The sequence below is a fragment of the Stegostoma tigrinum genome, chromosome 20 (assembly GCF_030684315.1).
Source record: "Stegostoma tigrinum isolate sSteTig4 chromosome 20, sSteTig4.hap1, whole genome shotgun sequence".
Classification (NCBI taxonomy): Eukaryota; Metazoa; Chordata; class Chondrichthyes; order Orectolobiformes; family Stegostomatidae; genus Stegostoma; species Stegostoma tigrinum.
In genome coordinates this window covers 14384777-14412003 of record NC_081373.1, presented here as the reverse complement: position 1 = coordinate 14412003, position 27227 = coordinate 14384777, and the positions used below count along the sequence as shown (strand labels likewise).

Genomic DNA, 27227 nt, shown 5'->3' with positions numbered 1-27227 from the left:
TTGGAACCCAGTGGTGCTCACAGGTAACTCAGCTTCATGTGTATAGCTGCAGAAGTAGTGAGTGATATTGAGTCACTTGTAGTACCCATTGTCAGGGTCCATAAGGGTGAGAGAGCAAGTTAGTCAATTTACAAAAAAAAATGCACTTCTGAAGATTCTTTGACCTGAACATGTCTCAAAGCAGTTTATAACAATTGAAATATTTTTGAAATGTTGTTGTACTTACATGGAGAAACGCAGCAACCAAGCTGTGTACAGCAAGCTTCCACAGCCTGCAGTGTGGTAATGACCAAAGAATCTGCCATAATTATATTAGTTGGGGGGCTGAGTATTCACCAAGTCATTAGGTGAATTTCCCCACTCCTCTGTGAATTTTTTTGCATTCACCAGAGGACAGATAGAGCCACAGTTTAACATCTGGTATCTGAATGATGGTACCTCTGACAGTGTGGTACTAAAGTGTTAACATAGACTTCGGGTGCAAGTGTTTAGAATGGGACCGAAACCTACTACCTTCTGACTCTGAGGTAAGAGTAACAGTGTTAGGCTAAAGCTGACACTTATTAGTTGGTAAGAAGTGCTTGGATAATACCAAACTTAGGTTTGGCCATTGATTTTGTTTTTGAAGGACCTGGCCGAGGGAAGTGAAGAGTTCCAACAACTCTGAGGGAGGGAGGAAAGGAGATCGTAGTTTTGATATTCTCAGTCACTCTACAGTCTGAACTTTTGCCTCTTTTGGCACAGTTACTGTGGCAGATGTTAGCTGACCTGCAACTCAAGTATGCACAGGTCTGCCCTGGGATTTTGCTGCATTATCAACACTTGTTTTTGTGATGGCAGAATAGAGCAATTGGGTTCATTATCTGTGTTTGATCAGCCTTAAATGGCAACAGATCAGTTCAACTGATTTATTGAACTGAATTTGTGATTTAAGAAATTGTGATGTTTACTGGCAGAATTTATGACAGAGCATGGTCTTTCATGTTCCCACCCATCCTCCCAGAGCTGGAATGCACTCCATCACACCGATTTGTTGATGAAATTCACTTTAACAAATTCTTGTAATAACCAGTGAAGTGGTTACTTCACTAATAGACTGGAAGTCTAAAGTGAATTCTGATTCACTTTAGATACTTTTTAATCAACCTGTTCGGAGATGTTATTGCACATCTCTGGACCTGGTGGGACTTGAACCCAGCACTGCTGGTTCAGTGGTAAGGATACCACCCCTGTGCCACAGGAGTTGTCTATATCATGGCTAATGGATTTCAAGTTGACATTCAGCCTAAAGAAATTTTAAACCTCCCCATATTGAGTATGAAAACTCCATGTGAGGCTGTGAAGGAGTCTTAGTAACAGCTCACTGCTGGCACTTCACTGCTCAAAAAATTAATGACTTATTAAAATATAGCAAAAAAATTGTATTGCTAAGAGTCCAGACAGAAGTATTTCTCGGAGGGTTGCTGTAAAAGCAGGACAGTTGACAGATCTTGGTATTAAAGTGGCATTACATAGTGAGATTATTAATTTATGATCTAACTTGGAAATACCAAGTTTAGTTCTCATGGTCGCACTGTGAGTAACCATTGCCATAGTTATTAACCAGAGCCTCAGAGTACCAACACCATGAGTGAACCAACAACAACTTGCAGTTACATATACATTGTAATGATGGAAGACATCTCAAGGCACTTCACAGATGTGTATTCAGATAAAAAATTGATACCAGCCTTAAAGGTGCTGTGAAAGTGAGTCCAAAAACGATTGGCCAGTGAAGCAATTAAAGACCGCTTCAAAATGTTGAGACAGCTGTAAACATTAGTAACCAGAACTAAGGTGAAGTAAGTTTGGGATGTGTAAAATTTTTGCATAGAATTCTGAGATATTGCAAGATTTACATCTATCAATGTAGCTTTAGGTTTTATGTTTTAGAAGGATAGCATAGAAAAGTAGGGAAGTTAAGCTAACACTATATTGAATTTGGTATAGTACTGTGTACAGTTCTGATGGCCATTTATGGAAAGAGTGTCGATACAATCTACAAGGACAATCCGAGAATTTTGTGTTTATTCATATCAAGAAATGATTGAAATTTGCTTTCCTAACTGCCAACTGAAACTGAGTGTTAACCTTAAGAGAATCCTGAACTAGGATTCCCAAGTTTCTTTGCACTGAAGATTTCCAAAGCCTTTCTCCATTTAGAAAATAGTCTACTCTATTCTTCCAAACCAAATGTATAACCTCCCATTTTAGCACATTTTCGATCTGCCGTTTTCTTGCCCACTGTCCAAGCCTGTCTAAGTCCTTCTACAACCTCTCCACATCCTCAGCACCACCTGTTCCTCCATCTATATTTTGTCATCTGTAAACGTAGCAACATTGCCCTCAATTCCTACGTTATTGTTAATGTATGACGTGTATAGTTGAATAGAATTCCCACTAGTGGAATGATTTGTTTCTTCCTCGGTTGGGGGGCTGTGGTTTTGTGGTGTAGTAAATATATATGACCATCTTAAATTTGTTGAAACTGAAGGGGAGAGGACTTTAATAAGATAATTGGCAATGCAGCAATTTGGGGGCTACCTTTTTTTCTTTTCAGGAGGTGTGATATTGGCAGAAGAAAGTGAGGCCTGATATGATTCAGCCCAGTGTGCTGACAGTTAGTGACACTGTGTAATTATGCAGAGAACCTGATAAACTGTGAATTTATACAGTTGCAAAGAGTAATTAGAAATATGCAGTGATTCTGAACTGTCACCCAGTGAGTAATTTAGTCTGAGTCAACAGGGATTTTGTAGACTTGTACAAAGTTGTCCTAAATAAAAAGTGGCTCTGTGTAGTTACATAATGTAACTTGTGCCTTACTTAGAAACCAGGATCTTTGTGAGATTACATGATATACAAAGTGTATCCCTTAATTTGCTTATTTTAAAAGCTGGTGACTTCAGGCACTAGACCATGCTCCACAATTTCTGTCTTCATACAGTAAAATGTGCTATATACCGATCAGGAAACTAAGCTAATAAACTGGGCCACGGACACCTCTGTCCAGATTTCAAAAGGAATGTTCTTTGATCAGAAATTGTATAGAAAAGTGAACATTTCAGTCCCTTTCTTTTGAACTAAAGTAAGGTTTTAACATTGAAAAATAGTCTTTATCTGAGCTTTGAGGTGAGGGGATGAAATAGGGAGAGAGTGGCATGAACCTTTTACGCTGAAAGGTTGGGGTTGGGGAGGGCTCAGTGTTGGTGGTCTGCAGGCCAATTTTAACATGGCAGGTTTTGTGTGAATAGAAACTAAAAGCTATTAGTGTGTACGTGAGTGTAATGGTCCCCCAGGGGCAGAGTGAAAGGAGCTAGGTGGTGGGAACACAGCAGGTAGTAGCTGGAAGTGGGGAGGGGGTCCTTTTCAGGTGATCCACAGCCTGTGTGGGATTATACAAACTGCTCCACCCCAGTATTGTGTTGTGTAATAAATGATTCTGGATTCCAGAGTCATACTGAAGAGAACAGTTAATTTCAATTTCTCTCCTCACCATCCCCCACTACACCTTTAACCATGAATCCAGTCAATCGATTAAGGTTAACTCATTCCTTATAGTGAACCTCTGTGCTTGTTCTGCGTTGACTTGTTTAATCTTGGTCTCCCTGTTGATTTGAGCTGTGAGACGTATTGCTTATTTCAAAGTTCAGTACTTTGTTTTTACAGTGTGCTACTGTCCTTCTCTCCTTCCTCTCACTCTCACATTTGCACTTTCTCATTCACTGTCTCCATCTGGTGATCTGTCTCACTCTGGCATGGTCACCCTCTGTCTCTCACTGTCTTGGGTCTGAGCCCTGGTTAATGCTGAATGGGTTGAACTCATCTGTGCACTTGAAGATGTTCGGAAAGTGGAAAAAGCTCTGTCTGCTTCTGATTTGCTATCCAGAGGCCTTTGCTGAAAATGTAATACCTGTGTGTGCGCATGTATGTATCAGTGTCTTCACTTTCCAGAGCAGTACAGCATCTAATGACATCAAATGGTAAGTGGGAATAGGAGTAAAGTAGTGCAGAGGTCTCTCCACTTCTTTCACACAAGAACGAAAATATCCAGAAAGTGGAAAAAATATACTGTGTCTTGCTCCATCACTTTTACTCTTTAAAATGTGTTTGTGTTTTCCATTTCCAGTTCTGTCATGACGGGGACTGCTTGCTGTGGGCATGCCTCACCCTTACGGATCTGGGATCTTCAGAGGTAAGGAGGGTCGGCATCATGAGTCATAGAGAAAGCGTGAGAATGTTAAACATAGAAACCTCTGGAGCCATATTTTTTGCTTCAGAAATGGTAAAAACTTGCAGTTCTGCAGCAACTTTCACAACCTCAAGGTGTTGCAAAGTACTTCAAAACTAACTAATTGCTTTTGAAAAGTAGCCATTGCTGTTACAGGAATTATAGTAGTGGCCAAGTTGTGTACAGGAATGTCCAATACACAGCAGTATGATTGTAGTAGACAATCTCTTTTTGTTTTTGGTGATTGCAGCACCCTTGAGCACTGTTCCAGAAGGCCATCCTGGATTTTCTGCTCAAGTGTCAGGAGTGGGATTTGAACCAGCCATCCTCCGACAGAGGCGTGATTTGCTACCTACTGAGCCAAAACTGCTATCCACAGGAAAGACTGAGGGAGGTGAGGACAGCCACAGTTTTGAGAAGGAATGATGCATTGGTTTCAATAGAGGAAAGGAAGAAGAATGCACAGGGATTTTAGGAGAAAAAATGGCTGTGAAAGCCTTGGGATCACTGATAGCAGCGTTCACTGCACAGAAGAGCCCAAGTGACAGAGATGTGAGAGAAGGTTGTCCTGTGACTATTTCAGCAGCTACCTGGAAGATGCAGAGGGTTTCTGACTGCTCGTATAACGTAGGGCCACAATCTGAAGGTGTAGCAAGCTGCCTGCTTGTGGAAGTGAGTAAAAACAGTGTGGGGCAATGAAGTCAAAGTTTTCACTGCAGTGGATGGATAGCTCAGTGTAGCTGGGGAGCCTGAGACTGTCTGAATAACAAAGCTGTACTAATCAGGATTAGGAACACGGACAGACAGGGTTTGAGTTTATCTAGTGAGGAGGCAAGCATAGACAACAGAAGATTAGTCTTGTCTAGTAGTTTAATTTCTCTTTTAACTGGCGATTGCTCTTCATTTGACTGGCAGGCTGTGGAAGCGGTTTAATGTCAGACCCGCTGAGAAGGGCAAGAGGCAACAGATCTATTTGTAAGAGACAGGTGTCAAGTTTAGGTGTTTGCTGAAGCTGTCTAAAGACTTTGACAGAGAATTGTAGACTTTTTTTTCCTTTCTTTTTGTCGTTTCACCTCTGTGTGCTTTTCCTCGTTTGCTGTCTATCCCTTTTCCATAATTGTATTTCACTCCCACTCTCTCTGCTTCCTAACCTGTCTCATTGTAGCATTTCTTGTTTCTGTCATTCTCTTCTATCAAACTAGGTCCCAGTAATCGCTTGCAAGCACTCTGTTGTCTCTCTTTCTCTTTTCGTTATACTTGCATTCTGTGCAACTGTCTTTCTCTGTTGTTGCTTTCACTTGCACTCTCCATTTTGACTTTATTCTCTTTAATGAAAAGTTTGGGACAATTGATGAGTATGAAATAATTCCTTCGGAATTGAAGACAGAGGGAATGCTGCTAGATACTGAAATTGGAAATACCCTGTAATTCATCTTATTCAGCTAGAAGTAAGTCAAAACAGGGTTGTTATTTAGATATAAACTTTAAAGTAGGCTATGTGACCCTGTTCCACTCAATAAAATCATGGCTGCTTGTCCATCTCACCTCCACTCTTCCACTCTATCCCATATCTCGTGTTTCACTTAGTGCCAAACCTTGCAGGTGTATTTTTGGCTAAGTCTGAGTTTTCAGAGGAAGACCAGCGAATTTTTCACCATATCTTAGAAAGCTCACTTTATTAATTACCTACCCCATCCTGTGGCATACCTCATGTCCAATTACACCCCATCTTGCCACATGCTATTCTCAGTGGATGTCTTAGAATGTAGTGGAATTTAAAAACGTGTTGTGCATTTGAACCAGCACTGTCAGTCTAAACAATACAACATGGAGCTGGAGGAACACAGCAGGTCAGGCAGCATCAGAGGAGCAGGAAAGCTGAGACTTTGGGTTGAGATCCTTTCCTGCTCCTCTGCTGCCTGGCCTGCTGTCTTCCTCCAGCTCCACACTGACACCAGCATCTGCAGTTCTTGCTACCTCTGCCTGTCAGACCAAAGCTGTCCTGCCTAGCTCCTGATGTTTTCCCAGAGATGGAGAAGTCAGCATCTCACTATATGGGCAGGAACTTGAAGGTCCTGCTGGACAAAATAGTGCAGAGGTGGGATAACATCGTCTCCCAGGACCAGCACAACAGCAGACCATGACAGCCTAGTCAAAGTTTGCCACCTGGGTCAATGCAGACTCAGTCGAGAGGAGGAATGTGCTTCAATTTAGGAAGAAGATCAGTGACATTCTGCACTCTGCTAGCAATGTGCTGCCATCTTAATCTTCAGTCTGATACCTTATACCTGACTCCATCAGTGTTAGGACTGGCACTGTGTACAATATATATTAATGATTAATAAACTTGCAGACAAAACTAGATGGGAAAGTGAACCGTGAGGAGCACGCAGAGGGGTGTCAGCGTGATTTAGACAGGCTGAGTAGGTGGGCAAATGCTTGGCAGTTGCAATATGATGTGGATAAATTATCCAATTTGGAAGCAGAACAGTAAGGCATGTTATTATCCGAATGGCTATAAATTGAGAGAGAGGACTATGCAATGAGACCAGGGTGTCCTCGTACACCAGTCAGTGAAAGTAAGCACGTAGTTAGAGCAGGCAGTAATGAAGGCAAATGGTACACTGGCCTTTATGGTTAAGATTCAGGGCTGTCTTGCTGCCGTTATACAGGGCCGTAGTGAGACAACACCTGAAATATTCTGTGTAGTTTTGATCTCCTTATCGGAGGAAGAATATTTTTTCTACACAGCAAATGCAGAACTGACATATGAGGTGAGGGGTTTTGAATTGGTTAGAATTATATTTGCTGACGTTCACAAGAATGGGAGGGGTTCCCACAGAAACATGTAAATTTCTCTCAGGAATACTCAGGGTAGGTGCAGGATGGATGTTCTTGATGGCACCAAGTCCAACACCAGGGGTCACAGTTGAAGGATACAGGGTAAGCCATTTTAGGACTGAGATGAGGAGAAATTTCTTCACCCAGTGGAATTCGCTGTAGAACCTATTGCCATAGAAAGCAGTTGAGGCCAGAACATGATATGATTTCAAGAAGGAATTGGATATAGCACTAGGGGCTAAAAGGATCAAGGGGTCTGGGAGACGAGCAGGAATAGGCTGTTGACTTAGATGTTCAGCCATGAATCATAATGAATGGTGGAGTAGGCGTGAAGGGCTGAATGGCTCACTCCTGCCCCTATTTTCTGTGATTCTCTCTGGAAAGCGTCCACCCTCTGACCGTCCCAAGTGACAGACAGACTGACCATGTCCAATGCCCTGGACTATATCGGAGGTTGCCCTTGACTTGCTGTGACACAGACTACTAACTGAAGGCTATTCCCCTTTCAAGGGGAAGCAATGGTATAGTGGTATTGTTGCTGATTGTTAATCCAGAGACCCAGGTAATGTTCTGGGGACCTGGGTTTGAATCCCACCACGGCAGATGGTGGAATTTGAATTCCATAACTATTTGGAATTAAGAGGCTAATGATGACTGTGAATCCATTGCCAGTTGTCAGAAAAACCCATCTGGTTCACTAATGTCCTTTTTAGGGAAGGAAACTGCCATCCTTGCCTGTCTGGTCTACGTGTCACTCCAGACTCTCAGCAATGTGGTTGGCTCATAACTATTCTCTGGCCAGTTAGGGATGGGCAATAAATGCCAGCCAAGCCAGCGACAGCCTCATCCCATGAATGATTCAAGGAAATAAAACTGGACTAAGGCCTGCAGACAAGCTTGCTTTCTTTACCTTGCGTTCAGTGCAAATGCTGAACACAGTGCAGGACGCTTCTGGTTCAGTGGTAGAGTTCCTTTTGTCTCAGCCAGAAGGCCTGGCTTCACATATGCTCGAGAGGTGTATCATTGCACATCTGAACTTCTGGACTTCTCTTCTGATTCTGGGACAAATCCTTCCTTAGCCCACTGCTCCGACTTAGTAAGATTCTGCTCCATCTTAGCCCAATGAAAACAGCCTCACAACAACTATCCTGTCAAGCCGTCTAAGAATTCTGTAAAGTTCATTAACGTGCCTTGCTCTCTTCTGGACAGCAGACACTACTTTTTAATTAATTTTTCATTTTATTCATTCGGTTTATCACGTTGGCTGAATGACTGTGAAAAATTCCAACAGCATTTCCATCAGCAGTGGAGGTAATGTAATGTGAAAATACTTAGTTACAATCTGCCTGGGGTTACTTACCATTATTAAAGTTGACTGTGTGAAGTTGTATAGAGTTCACACTGCATATAGGTCATACCCCAAACTTAAGCACTCGTGGGGAAACATAGTGATGAATAACTTGCATATAATCTGCATCCCAATTTGATCAGGATAATTGATTATAGTGTCTGATCTAATCAGAGATGTGAAATAATTTTTGCATTTAGCTTAATCCCTGAGTGGAATTACAGACTGAATGCCAAACAAGGGGCTCGGGTAGTTTGTACATATGATAACAGATACCCAGAAGAAATGAATTACAGGCTGGATCTAATAGCGTAGAAATTATGGATACCCAAGTTACAGATTGTTACAATGTACGATTTGAGCAGTGAAGATAATGTAAGAATCTGGAAGTTGATTTATCTTTTTTTCCCTTGTTAGTGGGAACCAGATGGGCTAGTATAAAACAGATGTTTTGCTTTCATCCTTTTATCTTCTGAATGTATAATCATGTATGTTTTGTGAAAGTACAAAGTAACCCCGCTACAGGTTTACCTTTTTGAGCCATTGTGATGGCATATGTATTGAGTATGTGTTTTCTTCCAAACATAGGGGTCACATTGGCCTTCCCTTTTTAAATCTCCCATTATCTGAATTTTTTTCTCTGCTTGTCGTGCAATTGAAGCTCATGCCTAAGCTTGTGCTGCAGGTTCCCACAATTCAGGGCTGTTCATCAGGCAAGAAGAGTCCTTTGATGTAAGCTGATGACGTCAGCAGCAAGCAAGGAGCATGCAGAAACAATGCTGAAAGATGAGGACAGGGGTTTATCTTGCTCTGCAAAGATGGGAGTTCTCTGCAACTGTCGTAAAGCCATGAAGAGATGATCTGCTTTGATTTCTCGTGCCTCTTTTCTCCTCCACTTTGTGGTGCTGAGGTTTTGCCCGAACCTAGTTCATCCACATCATCAAACTGCACATTAGCTATGTTCAAGCCTACACAGTGAATGTTAACAAGCAGTAGAGGCAAACCCAATCGTGCAGACTTCTGATTAGTCTTTCAGATGGATGCATTCAACATGTGCACATGCACACACCTGTGCTGTTTCTGATAATAGAATTGATGCTAGTTCAGCTAACCTGAGATTACTTTCCTGGGATTCATATTCAGGAGTTTCAGCTCATTTGGCTCAGACTCCCCACTGAGTACAGCATTGAAATATGTGACTAGATAAGGAGATTTTTTTTGAGTAGTAATTGCTTTGCACAGGTTGTTTGACCAAAAGTTTGAAATTGACAAGCACACACATTAGCCAACATTAAGCTGTTTATATAGAATGCAATGCAACAAAAGCTTGGGAGTGAATTACAGGCTGAAATATAATTGAGGGGTTTGCCTGATTTACATACAGAATGACACATGCCCAAGATTGAATTACACAGCTGGAATCCAATAGAGGGGTGACTACCTGGAAGTGAATTACAAACTGGAATCTTATTCAAGAGTTTGTGCAGAATGTGTAGGCAGATTTCTGGAGTGAGTTACAACCTTAAAGTTAGTTGAGGTATTGGGGGTGGGGGGCAGTGTATAAATATATAAGGAATTATTGATACCTTGGAGTGGGTTACAGGCTGGAATTTAATCGAGAGGTTTGAATGATCTTCACATAGGATCATGCATACCAGGAGTGAACTGGACATAGTGGAGCATTGAGCTGGGAGGCCAGGGTGAGGGGTTGTTTTCTTTATTTACCACACCTGATATGAAGTTTAAACAGTAGCGTGTGGCATGATTGTGGTTCCTTGAAGTTCATCTCTCTCTGAGGTGGGATCTTTTGATGTGATTTTTGCCCTCATCTTTCGTGAGCAATTCTGTAAGTTTTTCCTTCGCCAAACTGGAAGTTTGCCTTCTCTTTATCTTTTGAATCCTTTTGTAAGGATGAGATGAGAAACCACATCAAAGGAGGCATCCCGTTAAATGACCAAAAGTATTCGGAAGTTTGCAAATCCTCCTGGCAAGAAACCAAAGTTCAGATGGTGCTGGGTGCAGTTGCTTTTGGTGTACTGACCACCCCCTCGCCCCCTTCTGCTATCTAGAATAGTTCAGTCAGAGCTGATAAGGTGGCATTCTTCTCTGACTGCTAGCTGTAATTGTTTAAAAGGGTAGATGCTCTAGGAAGTATCAGTCTAATCACTGATTTGCAGTATGTAAAGTACTCTGGGAGTTTCAACCTGTATCTAACCCTCTTCTGAGTGTTTGGGACAATTTCAATGCAGCCCAACTCTGCACATAATGTGGATGTGCTGATGTTGGACTGGAATGGACAAGGTCAGAAATCATACAAAACCAAGTTGTAGTCCAACAGGTTTATTTGAAATAGGAACAAAAATGAAGTTGCTGGAAAAGCTCAGCAGGTCTGGCAGCACCTGTGAAGGAGAAAACAGAGTTAACGTTTTGGGTCTGGTGACTCTTCCTCAGGTTCTGAGGAAATAGGTTTGTTTTAAAATAAACCTGTTGGGTTATAACCTGGTGTTGTGTGATTTCTGACTAACTCTGCACAGTTAACTTAAACTGCTGTTCTGGGAGGTTTTGGGGCCAATCATACCCTGTGTCTGCTTTTAAAAATCTGCTCCCCATGACCCAACTGGCCAATTCTCTCTCAGCACTAGAATTTCCTTCCTAAATATCTCCACATGTCCGTTTCCTTCTGCTTCTTTCAGACCTTGCTTGAAACCCCCGTCTTCAATCAAACGTTTGGTTACCTGGCCAAATGTCTCCTTAAATATTTTGGTGCTAAATTTGTTTTGATAATTCTGTTGTTATAAGTGCCATATAAGTATAAGCTGCTCTTGATAAATGGAACCCATGTTTCATTAAGAAGGTTTGTTCTCTAACCCTAATCCGTGTTACTCCTGAATTGGAAAAACTTACTGTTGTAGCAAAAATATTCTGCACAACTAAGCAATTGGAATTGAACTGTAAAGTATTAAGTTTGTTAAATGGGGTTTGTAAAAGTATGATGTTTTGCTAATTACACAAATAGGGCATAAATGTTACATCATTGTTTGAGCCCTGAAGAAAATGAGTAGACTGCTGAGCTTCTAGTGGGTTGACGGCTGAGCCCCGTCGTGGCTCATGCTAAACGCTGGGATAAAAACAGGAAATGTTGACAATATTCTAGGTCAGGCAGCATCTGTGGAGAGAAAAACAAAATTAATGTTGCACCTCAGTAGCCTTTCACCAGGAAAAACACAGGGATTATTTTGGGATGTGTATTTAGACAGTATGTGTATTTTAGACAAATGAGTATTTATGACATAGTGAAAGAGGAACTGACTTGCATTTCTACAGCACCTTTCATAATGTGAGGTTGTCCAAAAGTGCTTTACAGCTAGTGAATTATTTGTTGATGTCCCTGTCATTATACAAGAAATATAACTGCTAACATGTACACAGCAAGACTCCACAAATTGCAATGCAGATAATCCCTTTTAGTGATGTTGGTTGAGGAATTAATATTAGCCCCAGGGCCCTGGCAGGAACTCCCCTGTTCTTCAGTTGCGAGATTGTTTACATCCACCTGAGACATCAGATAATAGAAGACTGATTTGACTAAAGGGTGCATTTTCAAGATGGCGACCAGTAACTCCTGGAGTGCTGCAGGGATCAGTGCTGGGGCCACAATAATTTACAACATATATTAAAGGCTTGGATGAGAAAAGTGAATGTACTATAACCAAGAGATAATAAGAACTGCAGATGCTGGAGAATCCGAGATAATAAAGTATAGAGTTGGATGAACACAGCAGGCCAAGCAGCATCTTAGGAGCAGGAAAGTTGACGTTTCAGGCCTAGACCCTTCATCAGAAATAGTGGAGGAGAAAGGGGTTCTGAAATAAATAGGAAGGGAGGAGGAGGTGGATTGAAGATGGATAGAGGAGAAAATAGGTGGAGAGCAGACAGACAAGTCCAATTTTGGGCCCCACACCTCAGGAAGGACATACTGGCCCTGGAGCGTGTCCAGCGGAGATTCACATGGATGATCCCTGGAATGGTAGGTTTAACATACGATGAACAGCTAAGGATCCTGGGATTGTATTCATTAGAGTTTAGAAGGTTGAGGGGAGATCTAATAGAAACTTACAAGATAATGTATGGCTTAGAAAGTGTGGATGCTGGGAAGTTGTTTCCGTTAGGTGGGGAGTCTAGGGCCCGTGGGCACAGCCTTAGAATTAGAGGGAGTAAATTTAAAATGAAAATGAGGAGACATTTCTTCAGCCAGAGAGTGGTGGGCTTGTGGAATTCATTGCCACGGAATGCAGTGGAGGCCGGGACGTTAGATGTCTTCAAGGCAGAGATCGACAAATTCTTGATTTCACAAGGAATCAAGGGCTACAGGGAGAGTGCAGGGAAGTGGAGTTGAAATGCCCATTAGCCATGATTTAAATGGCAGAGTGGTCTTGATGGGCCGAATGGCCTTCCTTCCACTCCTATGTCTTATAGTCTTAGGGTCTAAGTCAAGGAGGCGGGGATGGAGCCAGTAAAGGTGAGTGTAGGTGGGTAGGTAGGGAGGGGATAGGTCAGTCCAAGGAGGACGGACTGGTCAAGGGGGTGAGATGAGGTTAGTAGGTAGGAGATGGAGGTGCGGCTTGAGATGGGAGGAGGGGATAGGTGAGAGGAGGAACAAGTTAGGGAGGCGGAGACGAGCTGGTTTTGGAATGCGGTGGGGAGAGGGGGGATTTTGAAGGTTGTGAAATCAACATTGATACCGTGTTACAGATGACACAAAAATGAATGGGAAGGCAAGTGGTGAGGATGACTCCGAAACAGCAGAGGGATATGGACAGTTTAAGGGAGTGGGCATAAACCATGGCAGATTTAGAATTTTTTTTCAGATTTATTCATTGTCACATATTTCTAAAGCTACAGTGAAAAGTCTTTTGTCACCACAATTTGGCACCATTTTGAGTTACAAAAGGAATGAAAAGAAATTACATAAATAGAGTTCTTGAGGTTGGTTGGATCGCCAAGCTGGCTTGTTGTTCTGCAGACGTTTCGTTACCATGCTTGGTAACATCCTCAATAGCATGCTTCATGGAGTGCCATGTACTCTTGTTGTTAGTTTCCTTCCTGTCTGTCGGACAAACAGGGAGGAAACTAACAACAAGAGTACATGAACATCGACTGGCTTCAAAAAGACAGACCAATACTCGCTCATCTCAATCCACATGGACAAGGAGAACCACGATTTTGACTGGGACAACACCAAGATCCTAGGACAGACTAGGCCGAGACAAGCACGAGAATCCACATTGAACTCGACTCCATATACGTTCCACTACGGAAGAAACCCGGAAGTGAGGCAATCCATCGCAACGGATCCCAGAATTTAAAAACCTGGTGGGAAAACACACCAACGCTTCATCAGAGGCTGCATTGAGGATGTTACCAAGCATGGTAATGAAACGCCTGTGGAACAACAAACCAACTCGGCGAGCCAAGCAACCTCAACACCCACAACCCGAGCTACAGATGTACTCCAAAACCTTATAAATAGAGTTCACCTTCTGTACATGGGTCCTCAAAAACAGCTCCAGGGCTTCTGCAAAGTTTCCCAGGCCTCAACGATTAAGTGTCTAAGCTTCAGGCCAAGAGTCACTGCTCCAGGCACTGCTAAGTGTTCCCAATCCAGGCACTGTCACTGCCACACTGACAACCTGCCGAACCCACACTTTGGGCCTAATGCAGCCAGAAGATTTGGTGTCTCTTAAGGTTTTCTGAGAAAGGACAAGTGAATTTTATGTACGTAGCTACAAAGCATTATTGGCTGGATGATAGGAAAGGTGCAAACCAGCTCTGAGACAGTCAAAACCATGTACTATTTCCCTCTAAAATGCAGTCATCGGTGGCTTGGTTGCATTCCTGGGAGCTGGAATTTCATGTGGGATAATATGAGCTTATGCAATTTTTGGCAAGAATAGAGGAACTGCATATTATTTAAAAGGAAAAAGACTGAAGAAAGCTACTGCATTGAGGGATTTGTAATCCTCATGCATAAATCACAAAAAGCCAGCATTCAAATTTAGCAGTTAATGTGAAAGCCAAATGGAATGTTGGCCTTAATTTCAAAGGGGGCAGCATATAAAAAAGAGGTCTTGCTAGACATAAATCAGATCACAGATAGAATATTGTGAAAGTTTTGGGCCCCCATATAAGAAATGATATAATGGCACTGGAGGCAGCCCAGAGAGGGTACATTGGCTGATCCCAGATATGGAGGGGACTGTCTTATAAGGAAACGTTGAGTAGATTGGACCTGAACTCATTGGAGCTTAGAAGAATGAAAGATAACCTCATTGAAATATACAAGGTTTTTAGCAGACTTGACAATGCAAATACGGAAGGGTTGTTTCCCTTTGTGGGAAAATCTGAAACCAGAGGGCATAATCTCAGAGTAAGAGATCGCACTGTTGGGACAGAGATGAGGTGGAATTTCTTCTCTGAGGTAGTGTATCCGTGAGTTCTTTACCACAGAGGGCTGTAGAGGCTGGTTTGTTAAGTATATTCGAGGTTGGTATAAACAGATTTTTAATTGGCAAGAGAATTCAGGGTTATGGAAGAAAATGTAGTAAAGTGGAGTTGCAGATTATCAGATCAGCCGTGAACTCATTGAATGGCAGAGCAGACTGCCTATTTCTGCTCCAACATCTAATCTGCATGGCTGCATCTCCAGCAAAAGCTGATGAGAGTTAAAGTATTTTATTTTGGTCAAAAATTAAGTGTGGGATATACCAGTAGTGTGTGTAAAGTGTGTGGGAATATAGGTGATTTGTGCAACTTCAGCTTCAAAAGCCAGCTGGGTCCTGAATGGACAAGGTGTGTGTTTGTTTAAACTTTTTCTTTGATGTATCAAAGTTCTTTGAAGCATTTTTGTTCTGTTTTTGGAACTGTTGATTTGTTCACACTAGGTGAAAAATAATGAGAAATGTCTTTGTTTTGCATCCTAGACTGTTTCTACCTTCTTCTTTATTTTGTAATTTTGCGGTTAATTTTCGTCCATAGCCATCTCTCTGCTAAGGTGAATACCTTGTCGGATATTATAATAGTTAGATCATGATCCATCAGAAATCCTGACTAAGGGTGATTTAGGACACATCATTCTTTCTATATAAAAATGAATTTCCCTTATCCCAAAAGTAGGGGTTGACTAAACAATTTCGAGATTGAGAATGATCGACTTATTTGGTGAGGAATATGAAACCAAATTGATCTACAAATTAGTCACCATATAGTTAAAAGGCAGAACAAAAAAGAAAGAGATCTCGAATTTATTGAAGGTCTTTATAATGTCCCAAGTGCATTACAGATGATGAGTGACTTGTGAAATGTAGTCAAGATATAATGTAGAAAATGCAACAGCCAATTTATGCATAGCAAAGAAACAGCAAGGTGAAGATGACCAGATTATCTCTCTTGCGGTATTTTTTGGGGGAATAAATCCTGACCCAGGACGACAAGAGTGAAAAACACAACGGATTAAGTGACTATTACCTATTACTGAGCCCTCCAACCTGACTGCAGTAATGAGTAAAAAGGACAGGCTCCTGTCACTGGTAGTGAGTATACACTTGGAGTTTGTATGGACCTTGCATTCTTATTAACATTTAGCTGCTAGTCCTTGCCTGCCACATAGCTCGTCTTATGCTGAGTTAATTCACTCAACAACATGCTTCTGTTGTCATGCATGTAGCACACAATCGGAGTTTTTAGATCTTCCGTTTTTGATTTTTCTACTTTTTCTCTCTCGCGTGTACACTCTCCCTCATTCGCTCGGCTCCCTCTCTCACCCATGCCATGTCTCTCACTCTGACACCTTTTCATACTCTTACTGTCCCTACACATGCTCCCAGCCAATTCTTTGGGATTCTAGTGACAGAAGAAGGTCTCAAAATATTTTGGGACTATGGAGCCTTCGATAGGATGCTGCATTAATTTCCTGTATTGTCGTACACATCTGTCTGTCCCTGATTCTCTTTCTACCTTCATCTGTGTCTCTCTCTTTTCTCCACTTGCCCCCCCACCAAAAACCGCTGTTTAGCGACAAAAAAGCACTGCAGATGCTAGAATCCAAGGTAGACAAACAGGAGGCTGGAAAAACGCAGCAGGCCATGCAGCGTCTGGAGGAAACAAGCAGTCATCCCTTCTTGAGGAAAGTAATCCCTGAAACGTTGACTGCTCCTTTCCTCCAGATGCTGCCTGGCTTGCTGTGTTCTTCCAGCATTCTGTTTGCCTACCACCTGCTGCTTGTCTGCTTCTCTCATTCCTTTGTGTTCTAGAGTTACTCTCTTTCCCACGGTTTCTGACTCTCGCATCCCACTTTTTCTGTGATTCCTTATCGTCATGTCCTCCTGGTACTCTACATCTTACTTAAATTGTTCCTTTTTTAGATTCATAAATGATAACACTCTGACATCACTTTATTAATAATGTTGTAGAGAAGCATTAACTCCTTGATCTCTTCATCCTGAATGTAACATGTTTTTCTCCACTTCCCTGTCCCTTTAAGAAACTTACTGCTAAAACTGGTTAGAATTGCCCAGTAATGTGACCAGAGCTGTGTTGCTATGCAGCCAAGTATGAAAGGCAGGCAGCAATGAAAAGACTACCCACTGCCTTATTCCACCTTTAGCATGTCTCAGCTTCCACCAGCCCTGCTGCATTGTGTATTCATGAAGAGGTGGTGAGGGGGGTGGGGGAAGGAGTAAGCTGGAGGGTCTCTCACTAGTGGGGATTGGGAGTCGGGGGAAGCGGCTTCAACTTTGGCGGTGGGTGGCCTGATGGAAGGCAGGCTGTATTGTCCTTTGGCACATTACAGCCACTGGTAGAAACAGATGGTCAACAAGGAAAGGGTACAGTGCCATCTCTGTTTGTTTTTGCGAGCGTGAAAGGGGTTGCGGGTCGCTGTCTTTGCTCTGTGCCTGCCCCAGTTGCAGGGGGTGGCTGTTTCTCATAGCTTTGTGACATGACCGTTTACACACACAAACTTAACCTTTACAAGAGGGGTTAAAATAAAAGAGAGAAAAGAAACAGCAGTGCCCAGCGACTCTGTGGAGGGGAGAAGTGGAATCTGGGACTTGTAAAGAAAAGTATTGCTTCTTGCTGAATGTGAAGGCTGTTCAGCTAAAAGGAATCCTGATACGCTACAGGCGAGTCCAGTCAAGTGAATATTTCTCTAAATGAAAAGGGATTGAAATTTCCCATCCCCCATTAAGTTTTCCCTCTAACTTTCTTGTGCTTCGACTTGTTAATTGAAGAAATTTAGTTTGAAGCTTTATTTTAAACTATAACAAATCCTTTGAAAAGTATTATATTTCCACCGTCGTCTTTCCAATTTTCTCTCTTTTTCTCACCTGAAGATGCTAACCCTCTTGGGTACAAATTACTTGGCACTGCCTGATGCTTCCTCGCAATGCTTACATTGCAGGTGAGTCTAGATGTGTGTCTGTAAATCATTTAACAATGGGGAGCCCAGTTCTTAACCTCAACCAACATCCATAAACATAAACACAAACACACGCTGTCTCGTGAACCCATTCATGTACATTACTGGCTATTGATCAGGAGAGGAAGCACTTGATAATTACATTTTTCTTCCCTCTTCCCCCTCTCCCTCTTGATCTGGTTGGTCTCCCCGGTTCTCCCATGTGTTAACTCAGGTTACTAATACCAATTGTAAAGCAGTAGTTCCTTGGCCAAATTGGCTCTGTCGAGATCCAACCTGGGACCTTAATTTTAAACTGTTTCTATAAATACTCTCTGCTGCTTTGCTTTACCATCTTTACAAATCTGAGCGCATTGTCACCCTGTTTTCTGACTCATAATTTTCTACATAAGCAGATTAGCAGCAAACATAGGGCATGAAGTTAACCTTTTAATCAGAAGTTAAATTGCTTCCTAATACGCAATATAGGCCACAACAAAACAGTCCAATAGCTTTTTAAATACATGGTACAAAGCGAACTATAATTAGAGGACAGTTTCAAATTCCTCAGTCTGGATCTGCCACCTTTGGTTTCATGCAATTAAGAACAGGAGAGAGCAATTCGGTGTACCTGTTCTACGATTGAATCAAGTGGCTGACCTTTATCTTAACTTAACTAGCCTTGCCACAATGTTCCTTCAAACCTTTACCAAATGGAAATCTAGTGATTTTCAGTGTTGAAAGCTCCAACTGACCCCAAGAATCCACAATTGTTTGAGGGAACATTTTCCAGCTGACAGATTCAGAAAGGAGTAAGCCACATTTTTATTTGGAGTAGTTAATAAAGGTGTGAGCAACATTGAATACAATTCAGAGAACGTTGTGGCTGGCACAGTGCCCTGCGGGTCTATTACTTTCCTATAAACCTACATTGCTGATGCCACATGGATACTCATGGGATTAGGATGGGCTTTTACCCAGAATAATAGACTGGGGCCAATCACAGATTTTCTGGTGTGCAGGTATTGATACTGTTACTCTCCATAACTATCTTTTGGAAGACAGGAACAGGAGGAGGTCATTGATCACCTTGAGCCTGGCCACCATTTGGAGATTATGTCTAACCTGTATTTTAAATTCTTCCAAACACCTTGAATCCATTTCATATCCTTTTCTAGCAAAACTCGATCGGTCTCCAAAAGAAAATGATTAATTGTGCTAAAATCTGCTACTTTTTGTTGAAGAGGATTCTACATGTCTGCCACAGATTGAATACTCCTGACTTAGCTCTGATTTTAACCTTTTTTAAAAGTTTGAGCCACTTAACCCCTTGATGGGGACTCCCCACCTGTAATATAAAGGCTACCAAATTGAATTCTGAAGAATTCAGTGTTCCTCTTTCCCTATTCCTCCATATCTCTCTAAGCATGTGCACTTGGAGGTGCCAAACCTCTTTCTGTTACACATCTGATTTACTTTGTATGTTTCAATCACTAATATTTATTCCGATCATACGCCAGAGCATTTATATAGTGCTTTGCAAGGAATAAAATTACCTTCAATGCTCTCACAGGAGCATAATTAGGCAAAAATTGACATCCTACCAAAGAAGGAGTACAAAGAGACTTTGTCAAAAAGATAGATTTTAAGAAGTGTCGTGAAGTAGGGGAGAGATGTTGAGAGGTTTGATTAAATTTCACAACTGGGCAACTGAAGCTGTTGTTGCTACACGTGGAGCAAATAAAATTGAACAAGGGGCTGGAATTGGAAGAGTGCAGAGATTGAAGAGTTGTAAGTCCAAACGAGGTTTCAGAGCTTAGGAGGGTAAGAGCATATGAATTGTAAAGTCACAGTGTGGTCAGACCAGGAGCTATTGTAAATTGATGAGCACTCTGAGTAGTTGATGAACAAGACTTGTGTTCTGTTAGGATATAAGAAGCAGAGCTTCGGATGTGTTTAAGTTTATGAAAGCAGGAAGATGGTGTCTGGCACGTATAAAGCTGATGTAAGAGCATTTTATTGCCACATGATGTACTGTTCTCTCAGAAAGTGAGCAAAATATTCTAGGAATCCTAAAAGAAATGAAATTATTGTTGTATCTTGGTTATTTGTAATGCAACTATTCCGTCTTCTCCTCAACAAAACTCCAAGGCTATCATCTGTTTTTAGAAATTCTTCGTTATTTTTTATTGCTCCCAGTTCTACACCTCCCAATTTTATTCTCTCCTCGTCCCAGCTCCCTGCTTTCTGCTGGGTCCAAGTGATCCTCCTTAACCTGTGCTATTTTACTGAAGCAACTGTTTGTGTCAGACTGAAGGATAATGTTTAGCCACTGAGAGCCATTAATGATTGTGATCTTAATTTCACCTGTGACAGATTGATAATTTATCATATTAAAGCAAAGAATGCTAGAAAATCTCAGCAAGTCTGGCAGCATCTGCAGAGAGAAACAGTTGACATATCCAGTCCACTAAGGTTCTGCTTCAGAACTGATTTTTATCAGTTACATTCCCCTGCCTTATCACAGTTTAGGATTCTGAGCCTGATTGTAATAACCCATTATGCCTCACAACTGAGATTAAATAAATGAAGGATAGCTTTTAATGTAGTGCCTTTCAAGACCAAACTATTTGCCTGATGAAGCACTTCTGAATCTGCAGTCACTGTTACAATGCAGTAACCATTGAGCAGACAAGATCCCATTAACCACAGTGTGTTAATGAACAGATTATCTGTTTTGGCGGATTTAATTGAGGAATAAATGTTATCCAGCACACCAGGGACAACACCTTTTTCTCTTTTTCAAAATAGTGACCATGGGATTTAAATGTACTTCAGTGGAGACTCTGGTTCATCGCCTAGACCAAAAAACAGCTCCATAAAACTGTACCCCAGCAAGAATTAAGAAACTAAGAGGGCGGTGAGGACTGAAAGACACTGTTTTAAGACAAAGTTTTCCTGAATGACAGGAATCCACATGGGCTTCAATAAGAGTTTCAGAAAATTTGCATATGAAGTAATATTATTCTCAATTAAAGGGGGGGATAAAGAGCTTTCATTAAATGGTGTCTTTGCAACAAGTAGTGTTTAACATCATTCTAGGAACTTGTGCATATCAGCGCTGTCTGGATGAAAGGGTTAAGTGATGTGCCTGTAAGATCTCTTTGTTCTCTGCTTGGTGGACAAATGAATTTTCCCACTCCGGAATGGGAAGCCCCCCCCCACCAGTTCCCACACTTGCATTTTTTTTTAAGTATACTTTTTGCAAAACCACTGGAGTGGTACTGAGTGTTTTTTTTGCCCATACTCCTCAGGAACTCTTGACAGCAGAACAGGCAACCTGTGTAAAGAAGCTGTGCTCACTCATCCTCTACGGTAAACTCACCAGTTAGCTTTGAGGTGGACTCTTCCCCTTTGCTTTCATGTTTCTTTACGAGGAGCTTGGCTACTTTATTTAATTCTCATCGCCAAGCCCAGAACCCCTCCTACCAACCCAGTGTGTACAGGCCAGCTTCTGGCATTCATGTATTGAAGTTCTTTTCATTCCCTATGGGACCAGAAACAGTTTTCGCATTATGAAAAAAAATCCTGATCTCCTCCCCCCCTACCTTGCTTTCTCCTGGGTTTCACAGGCACTAGATTCTCTCCTAGAGCCAGAACAAGACTGTCAGTGGGATTTTTGACCATGGAATGCATCACAAAGCAAACCTGACACTGTTCTCACCCACTGCTCACGTATCTTTTGCCGAGTAGGAAAAGCACAAGACCGACTTTTGCTAAGTAGTAATTTGACAGGAATCCTGACTGATTAATTTCCCCTCTTGTCTCCGACCGCGACGTGCTAATACCAATGGCAGCTCCTCATAATGGTACCTTGGCTGGGAATAGTGAACTGAGCACAGATCACCAATCAAAGCTGCACCAGCCTCTCTCTTTAGTTCAGCCAGTCAATCATTGTCCCATATTCAATTGTTGGGGTAGCTCATTAAAAATAGTTTGTATCCATTCTGTTCATTCGAGACACTGTGAAGCTAATTTGAGAGAAGCAAGGAACAATTGCCAACAGATGAGCTAGGAGCAAGAGTAGATCACTTGGCTACTTGAGCCTTTTCTGCCGTGATGCAAGGGAATGTGAGAATTGGAAAGGAGGCAGCATCGTGATTTGGCATGAGGAGAGCGAAACACTCAGAAATGGGAGAAATTGGGACCCTTGGGGAGAGATATTGAGGAGAAACTTAATGGGGATTACAGATAAAACAAGTGAGTGAAAGATTTTTGGATAGACTTTGGGCTAGAGAAACATAATGGAGAGAAGTTCAGAGTGGTGGGGGCACAGTTTTGATATAGAGGTGGGATGTGAGAGATTTTTGAGAGTGTAACTGAGAAGAAATCTGTCATAATCATGGTGGGGGGGGAAATGAGTTAGGCGAAGAATAGTTGAGTGACGCTGGAGGGATATGCAGTGTATAGTTAACGGAGTGGTGAGGCATCCAGATTTATGATAGATCTAATTAAGCATAATTTTAAAATCCATAAACAGAATCTACAAGCACGCAGATGTAAATGCACACTGGGAAAAGATCAAGTCACTTGCAAATTGTGAGCCTTTTGGGCTTATTCAACACAACAACATGACTTTCACAAGTCAGTGAATGTGGAGGATGGGTGACAGTCAGCTGCCATTACACTGGCTAACACTTGAGTGAGAAAGTGTTCAGGGTGTGGTGTAAACCTTGCTAAAGTAGCCATGTGTTGTGTTGAGAGTAGCAGGTTTTGGAGCAGTAAATGAACTATTAACTGATCAGATTATACATCTCATCTTCTGTAGCCTTAGATGTGGGCCTGAGAAAGGATTGTGTTGGATAACCCTTCAAAGCTTCACTAACAATAAGAGCATTCCATTGAGGATTGTGTTAACCACTTGTTTTAACCAAATCTTTCTGTCTTTTATTGATATTTCCATAGACTAAAAAAGTTTCAACTTACTGCACACTAAATTTCAATACCAATATTTTTAAATTGATACTTTAATTTGTTTCTGTATATTCTCTTCCTGCTATCTCTTCTGACTGTTTCCCCTCAAATTCTGCTTAGAGCACCTGCATCAAATAGCATGCTTTATATTCTGAGAGGAAGATGCCAGCACAAGGAAGTTGGAACTGAAAGTAGCAATTCTAGGAACTACAGGGAGAGGGTTGGTGCTGAGCCATGTCAATGGAAGGGAGTCCCTTTAGAGGCAGACGTTATCCCAGGAAAATAAATTTTAAAACGTTCTTGGATGTTTTTAACTCAAACAGTAGATGCCATCCAGCTCCTCCCCTTGTGGCTCGTCTTTACCTGCAAATGTGGCAGCTTTTGATATATGATGATCGACAACTTAGCATAGCCCAGAGGTTGCATGTGCAAGTTATCCTGGTTCATTTGATACTCACTACCATGCCACAACATGAACTGATCTGAACTGCTAATAATTACAATGAGGGCCTTCTAACCTACTGCCTTCTGTGACTATAGAATCACTGCAGTGTAGATGCAGACCATTTGGCCCATCAAGTCTACACTGACCCTCCAAAGAACATTCCACCTAAACCCACTACCCTACCCTGTCCTTGCATTTCCCATGGCTAACCCACCTGGCGTGCATATCCCTGGACACTATAGGGAATTTATCATAGCCAATCCATCGTTGGACTGTGGGAGGAAACCAGAGCACCTGAATGAAGCCCAAGCAGACACGGGGAGAATGCGCAAACTCCACACAGACTGTCGTCTGAGTTTGGAATCAAACCTATGCCTCTGGTGCTCTGAGGCAGCAGTGCTAACCACTGAGCCACTGTGTCACCCCAGTCAATTTGTAGTTCCTACTGTAATGTGTTGTTACCTGTTTCATAAGTGACGCACAAGATTTTATCCCGTAGTTTTGTCTTTCATCTTAGTGAGTACAAAACAATTACTAAGAGAAGTTCTGAAAGCCAATAAATGAATGTGAAGCTCTGCGCTGTTGTACAAATGTTCATACCATAGGCTGAATTGACTGCACACAGCTCAAATACTGATTGTCTCATGTATTGTTCGATTAAAGTAATTTATGTAGTAACAGCGGCCTGAAACACTTTCTAGTTCCTGCACTGCCTAAACTGTTTGCAGGAGAGAGTACCACATTGTGTTTCAACACATTTATCTCAGTTGGTCCATGTTTATCCTCTGCAAAAGCTTCCACCCTACTTCATCAACATATCTTTCTACTTACTTCTCCCTTGTGTAGCTGTTTCATTTCCCCATCTATGCTATTTGTCTTAACCATTCCCTGTGATAGAGTTGATTTTCTCACTATTCTCTGTGTAAATTCCTCCTGCATTCCCTTAAGGCTTATTACTAATGATCTTATGTTGAAATATCCCAAGAAAAAGACAGCCTCAGCATCTAGTTCATGCTGGTTTAGTTAACCAAAGTAATGGTTGAGAGCCACAACTAGCTCTGAATCACTAGCCAGAGGAAATGGGGAAAATAAATTAGTTTCTGAGATAGTAGGAACTGCAGATGCTGGAGAATCTGAGATAACAAGACATAGAGCTGGGTGAACACAGCAGGCCAAGCAGCATCAGAGGAGCAGGAAAGCTGACGTTTAGGGCCTAGACCCCAGGATTCTGATTCTGATCTTGATCCCACTGTAACCATTCCTGCTGGAATGTGAAAATGTCACAGAAAACGTTTGTGGGCTTGGCTGGTATTTGGCACCTGTTCACACTTTCTTCATAAGATAAGCCCTTTATCCCAGGATTTAGTCAAGTGGACCTTCTCTGAACTGCTTCAAACACGACATATCGTTTTCCTAATGAGACCAAAACGGTTCACCATACTCCAGACGTGGTTTTAACAAGACTCTGTACAGCTGCAGTAAAACATCCCTGTTTTTTATATTCCCTTCCTCATGTAGTAAACAACATTCCATTTAACTTCCTAATCAGTTGCTTTACCTGCATACTAACATTTTGCGATTCATGTACCAGAACACCCAACTCCCTCTGTGCCACCAAGTTCTGCAGCCATATAAATAATAATCTGCTTTTCCCTTCCCTTGCTAAAGTTGATGAATTCCCATTTTCTCAAATTTTGCTCTTCCTGCCAATTGTTTGGCCACTTATTTAACATGTCTATTCTACCATCTCCCAATAACTTAACTTTCCTACCTATCTCATACTCGTGTGCACAGTTAAAAGCCTCAGTTTGATTCAACCTCTGTTTTGCAGAATTTTAGAGTTTGAAAGGGGTGTGTGTGTCATACATAAAGTATGTGCAACATTGTTTCTGAGGACAAAAAGTAACTTTGCCAAAATAAAGAGCTCCGCTTGCAGTGAGAGTGTTTTGTTGAAATTGTTAAGGTGTCAAATTCCCTCGGACTTTCTCTCACATCTTTTTTTAAAACAAGCAAACACCGTTGAACTGATTGGATGCACTCAACTTTCATCTGGGACTTTTCATATCCTCGCAGCTGGTTTGACCAGGACAACATGAGGGCACCTTACAACAAGGGCTGTATGAAGCACCTGGCTGGCCCAGTGTCTCTTCACTCGGTCTCCAGCCAGCCCTGATCATGCTTTAACTCAAGCTCATTGGTGTTTTGGGAAAACATTTGATGGCTTGTCCTGATTGCAAGATCATCCTGGGTGCTATCGTCAGTGTGTGCCGGGCTGACTTTCATGTGGTGGGACCACAGTGTATTATGCTGCCATGTCATGTAATGGAATTCAGAAGGTTTCTAAACGTACAGTGAACAGAAGCATGAAATCAGCAATACTGTTATACATAGCAGCAGTATACCGAGTAATGCAGGTGTGGCATTATATTCAGCTGGCTTGTTTGTAATGCACAGTGACAGCTACAACCTGGGTTCAGTCCCCACATTGGCTGAGGTTACCATGAGGATCCCAAATTCTCAACCTTGCCTCCTCACCTGAGGTGTGGTGATCCTCCGTTTAGACTCACCATCGGTCATCTCTTTCTCTAACGAAAGAATAGCCCTTTTGGTCTTCTGAGATTATGGTTACATTAACTTCCATTGCAGATATTATATAATCTGTACAGAAGCATTGCATCACAAACATATATAATACATTATAGAAGTATAAATAGTTTTATGGAAGAGTAAAGTTTTAATAACACTTTGACAAAAATATTTTGTTGTTAAACTAAAATTTGTTCTCATTGTCAAAGTGAGAATTCCCACTCCAAACATGTTCCATTGTTTCTGAGTATAATCCTATTTTTTTTTTAAGCAGTCCTTGTGATTAAGGATAATTTACATCATTCGGTTGGTTCTAACCTGATTGATGAGTCCAGTGCAGAATCCAGCTATTTTAACAAGTGTTGATGGGTACCTTGAGCTAAAGCCAATACTCATAACTAAGAATGCAAATGTTCCTAGGTCTAGGTGAAGGTTCAAAGACCACCTAGTCTGCTTCTAGAAATATCTCCAAAACAAAATATCACTGGGAGCTCTGCCATAAATACAGAAGTTTAAAGGTAGTGCTAGTGATCATTTCACAAACCCTTGTGGCTGACATGTATCTCAGGTCTGTGAAATATGCAACATATCTACAAGGTCTTGCTGGTTTGTGCTGCTGTCTAGCTAGAAGGTGAAGTAACTCGTGGTAATATAGATGAGATTAAATGTAAGAGATTTAGAAATAAATGCAAGAGAAATTATTTGAATTAAAATAGCCCAAGGTGCATCGTTAAAACAGTCTGACACTGAATTGTTCCTTCATTGTCACTGGGTCAAAATCCTGGAATTGCCTCGCCTGCTTTCGCCTGCTTGTGGGTCAACCTACAGCAGGTGGACCGCAGCAGTTCAAGAACGGGCAGCAGGGTGGCTCATTGGTTTGCACTGCTGTCTCACAGCACCAGGGTCCTGGATTCAATCCACCCTCGGGCGACTGTCCATGCCTGCATGGGCTTCCTCTGGGTGCTCCGGTTTCCTCCCACAGTCCAAAGATGTGCAGGGTAGGTGGATTGGCCATGCTGAATTGTCCATAGTGTTCAGGGATGAGTGGTATAGGCTGATGGGCCTGGGTGGGATCCTCTGAGGGTTGGTGTGGACTTGTTGGGCCAAAGGCACTGTTTTCACACTGTAGGGATTCTATGATGTAAGGCAGCGCACCACCACTTTCCCAAGGAATGGGAAATAAATGCTGGCCAACCAGTAACACCCCACGTCCCACAAATGAATAAAAGAAAAGATATATCAGAGAATTGTAGGTTTGGAGTGAAATTATATCCCAAGGCTTGAGTGAAGGTTTAGAAATTCCTAAGCG

The 27227-nt window shown here is 41.8% G+C and overlaps 1 protein-coding gene across 3 annotated transcripts in view; it reads left to right on the top strand.

Annotated features, from left to right (window-relative positions):
• The window catches only part of fbxw4 (F-box and WD repeat domain containing 4), a 136074-nt gene that overhangs the window by 78160 nt on the left and 30687 nt on the right, over nucleotides 1–27227 (top strand). For 2 of the 3 annotated variants that reach the window (XM_048551139.1, XM_048551138.1), the window contains exon 6: nucleotides 4169–4234. The exons of the other annotated variant lie outside the window; for it this stretch is intronic. In XM_048551139.1, coding sequence (XP_048407096.1) covers nucleotides 4169–4234 — 66 coding nt within the window. The remainder of the gene's footprint in view (nucleotides 1–4168; nucleotides 4235–27227) is intronic. 3 annotated transcript variants of the gene reach the window in all.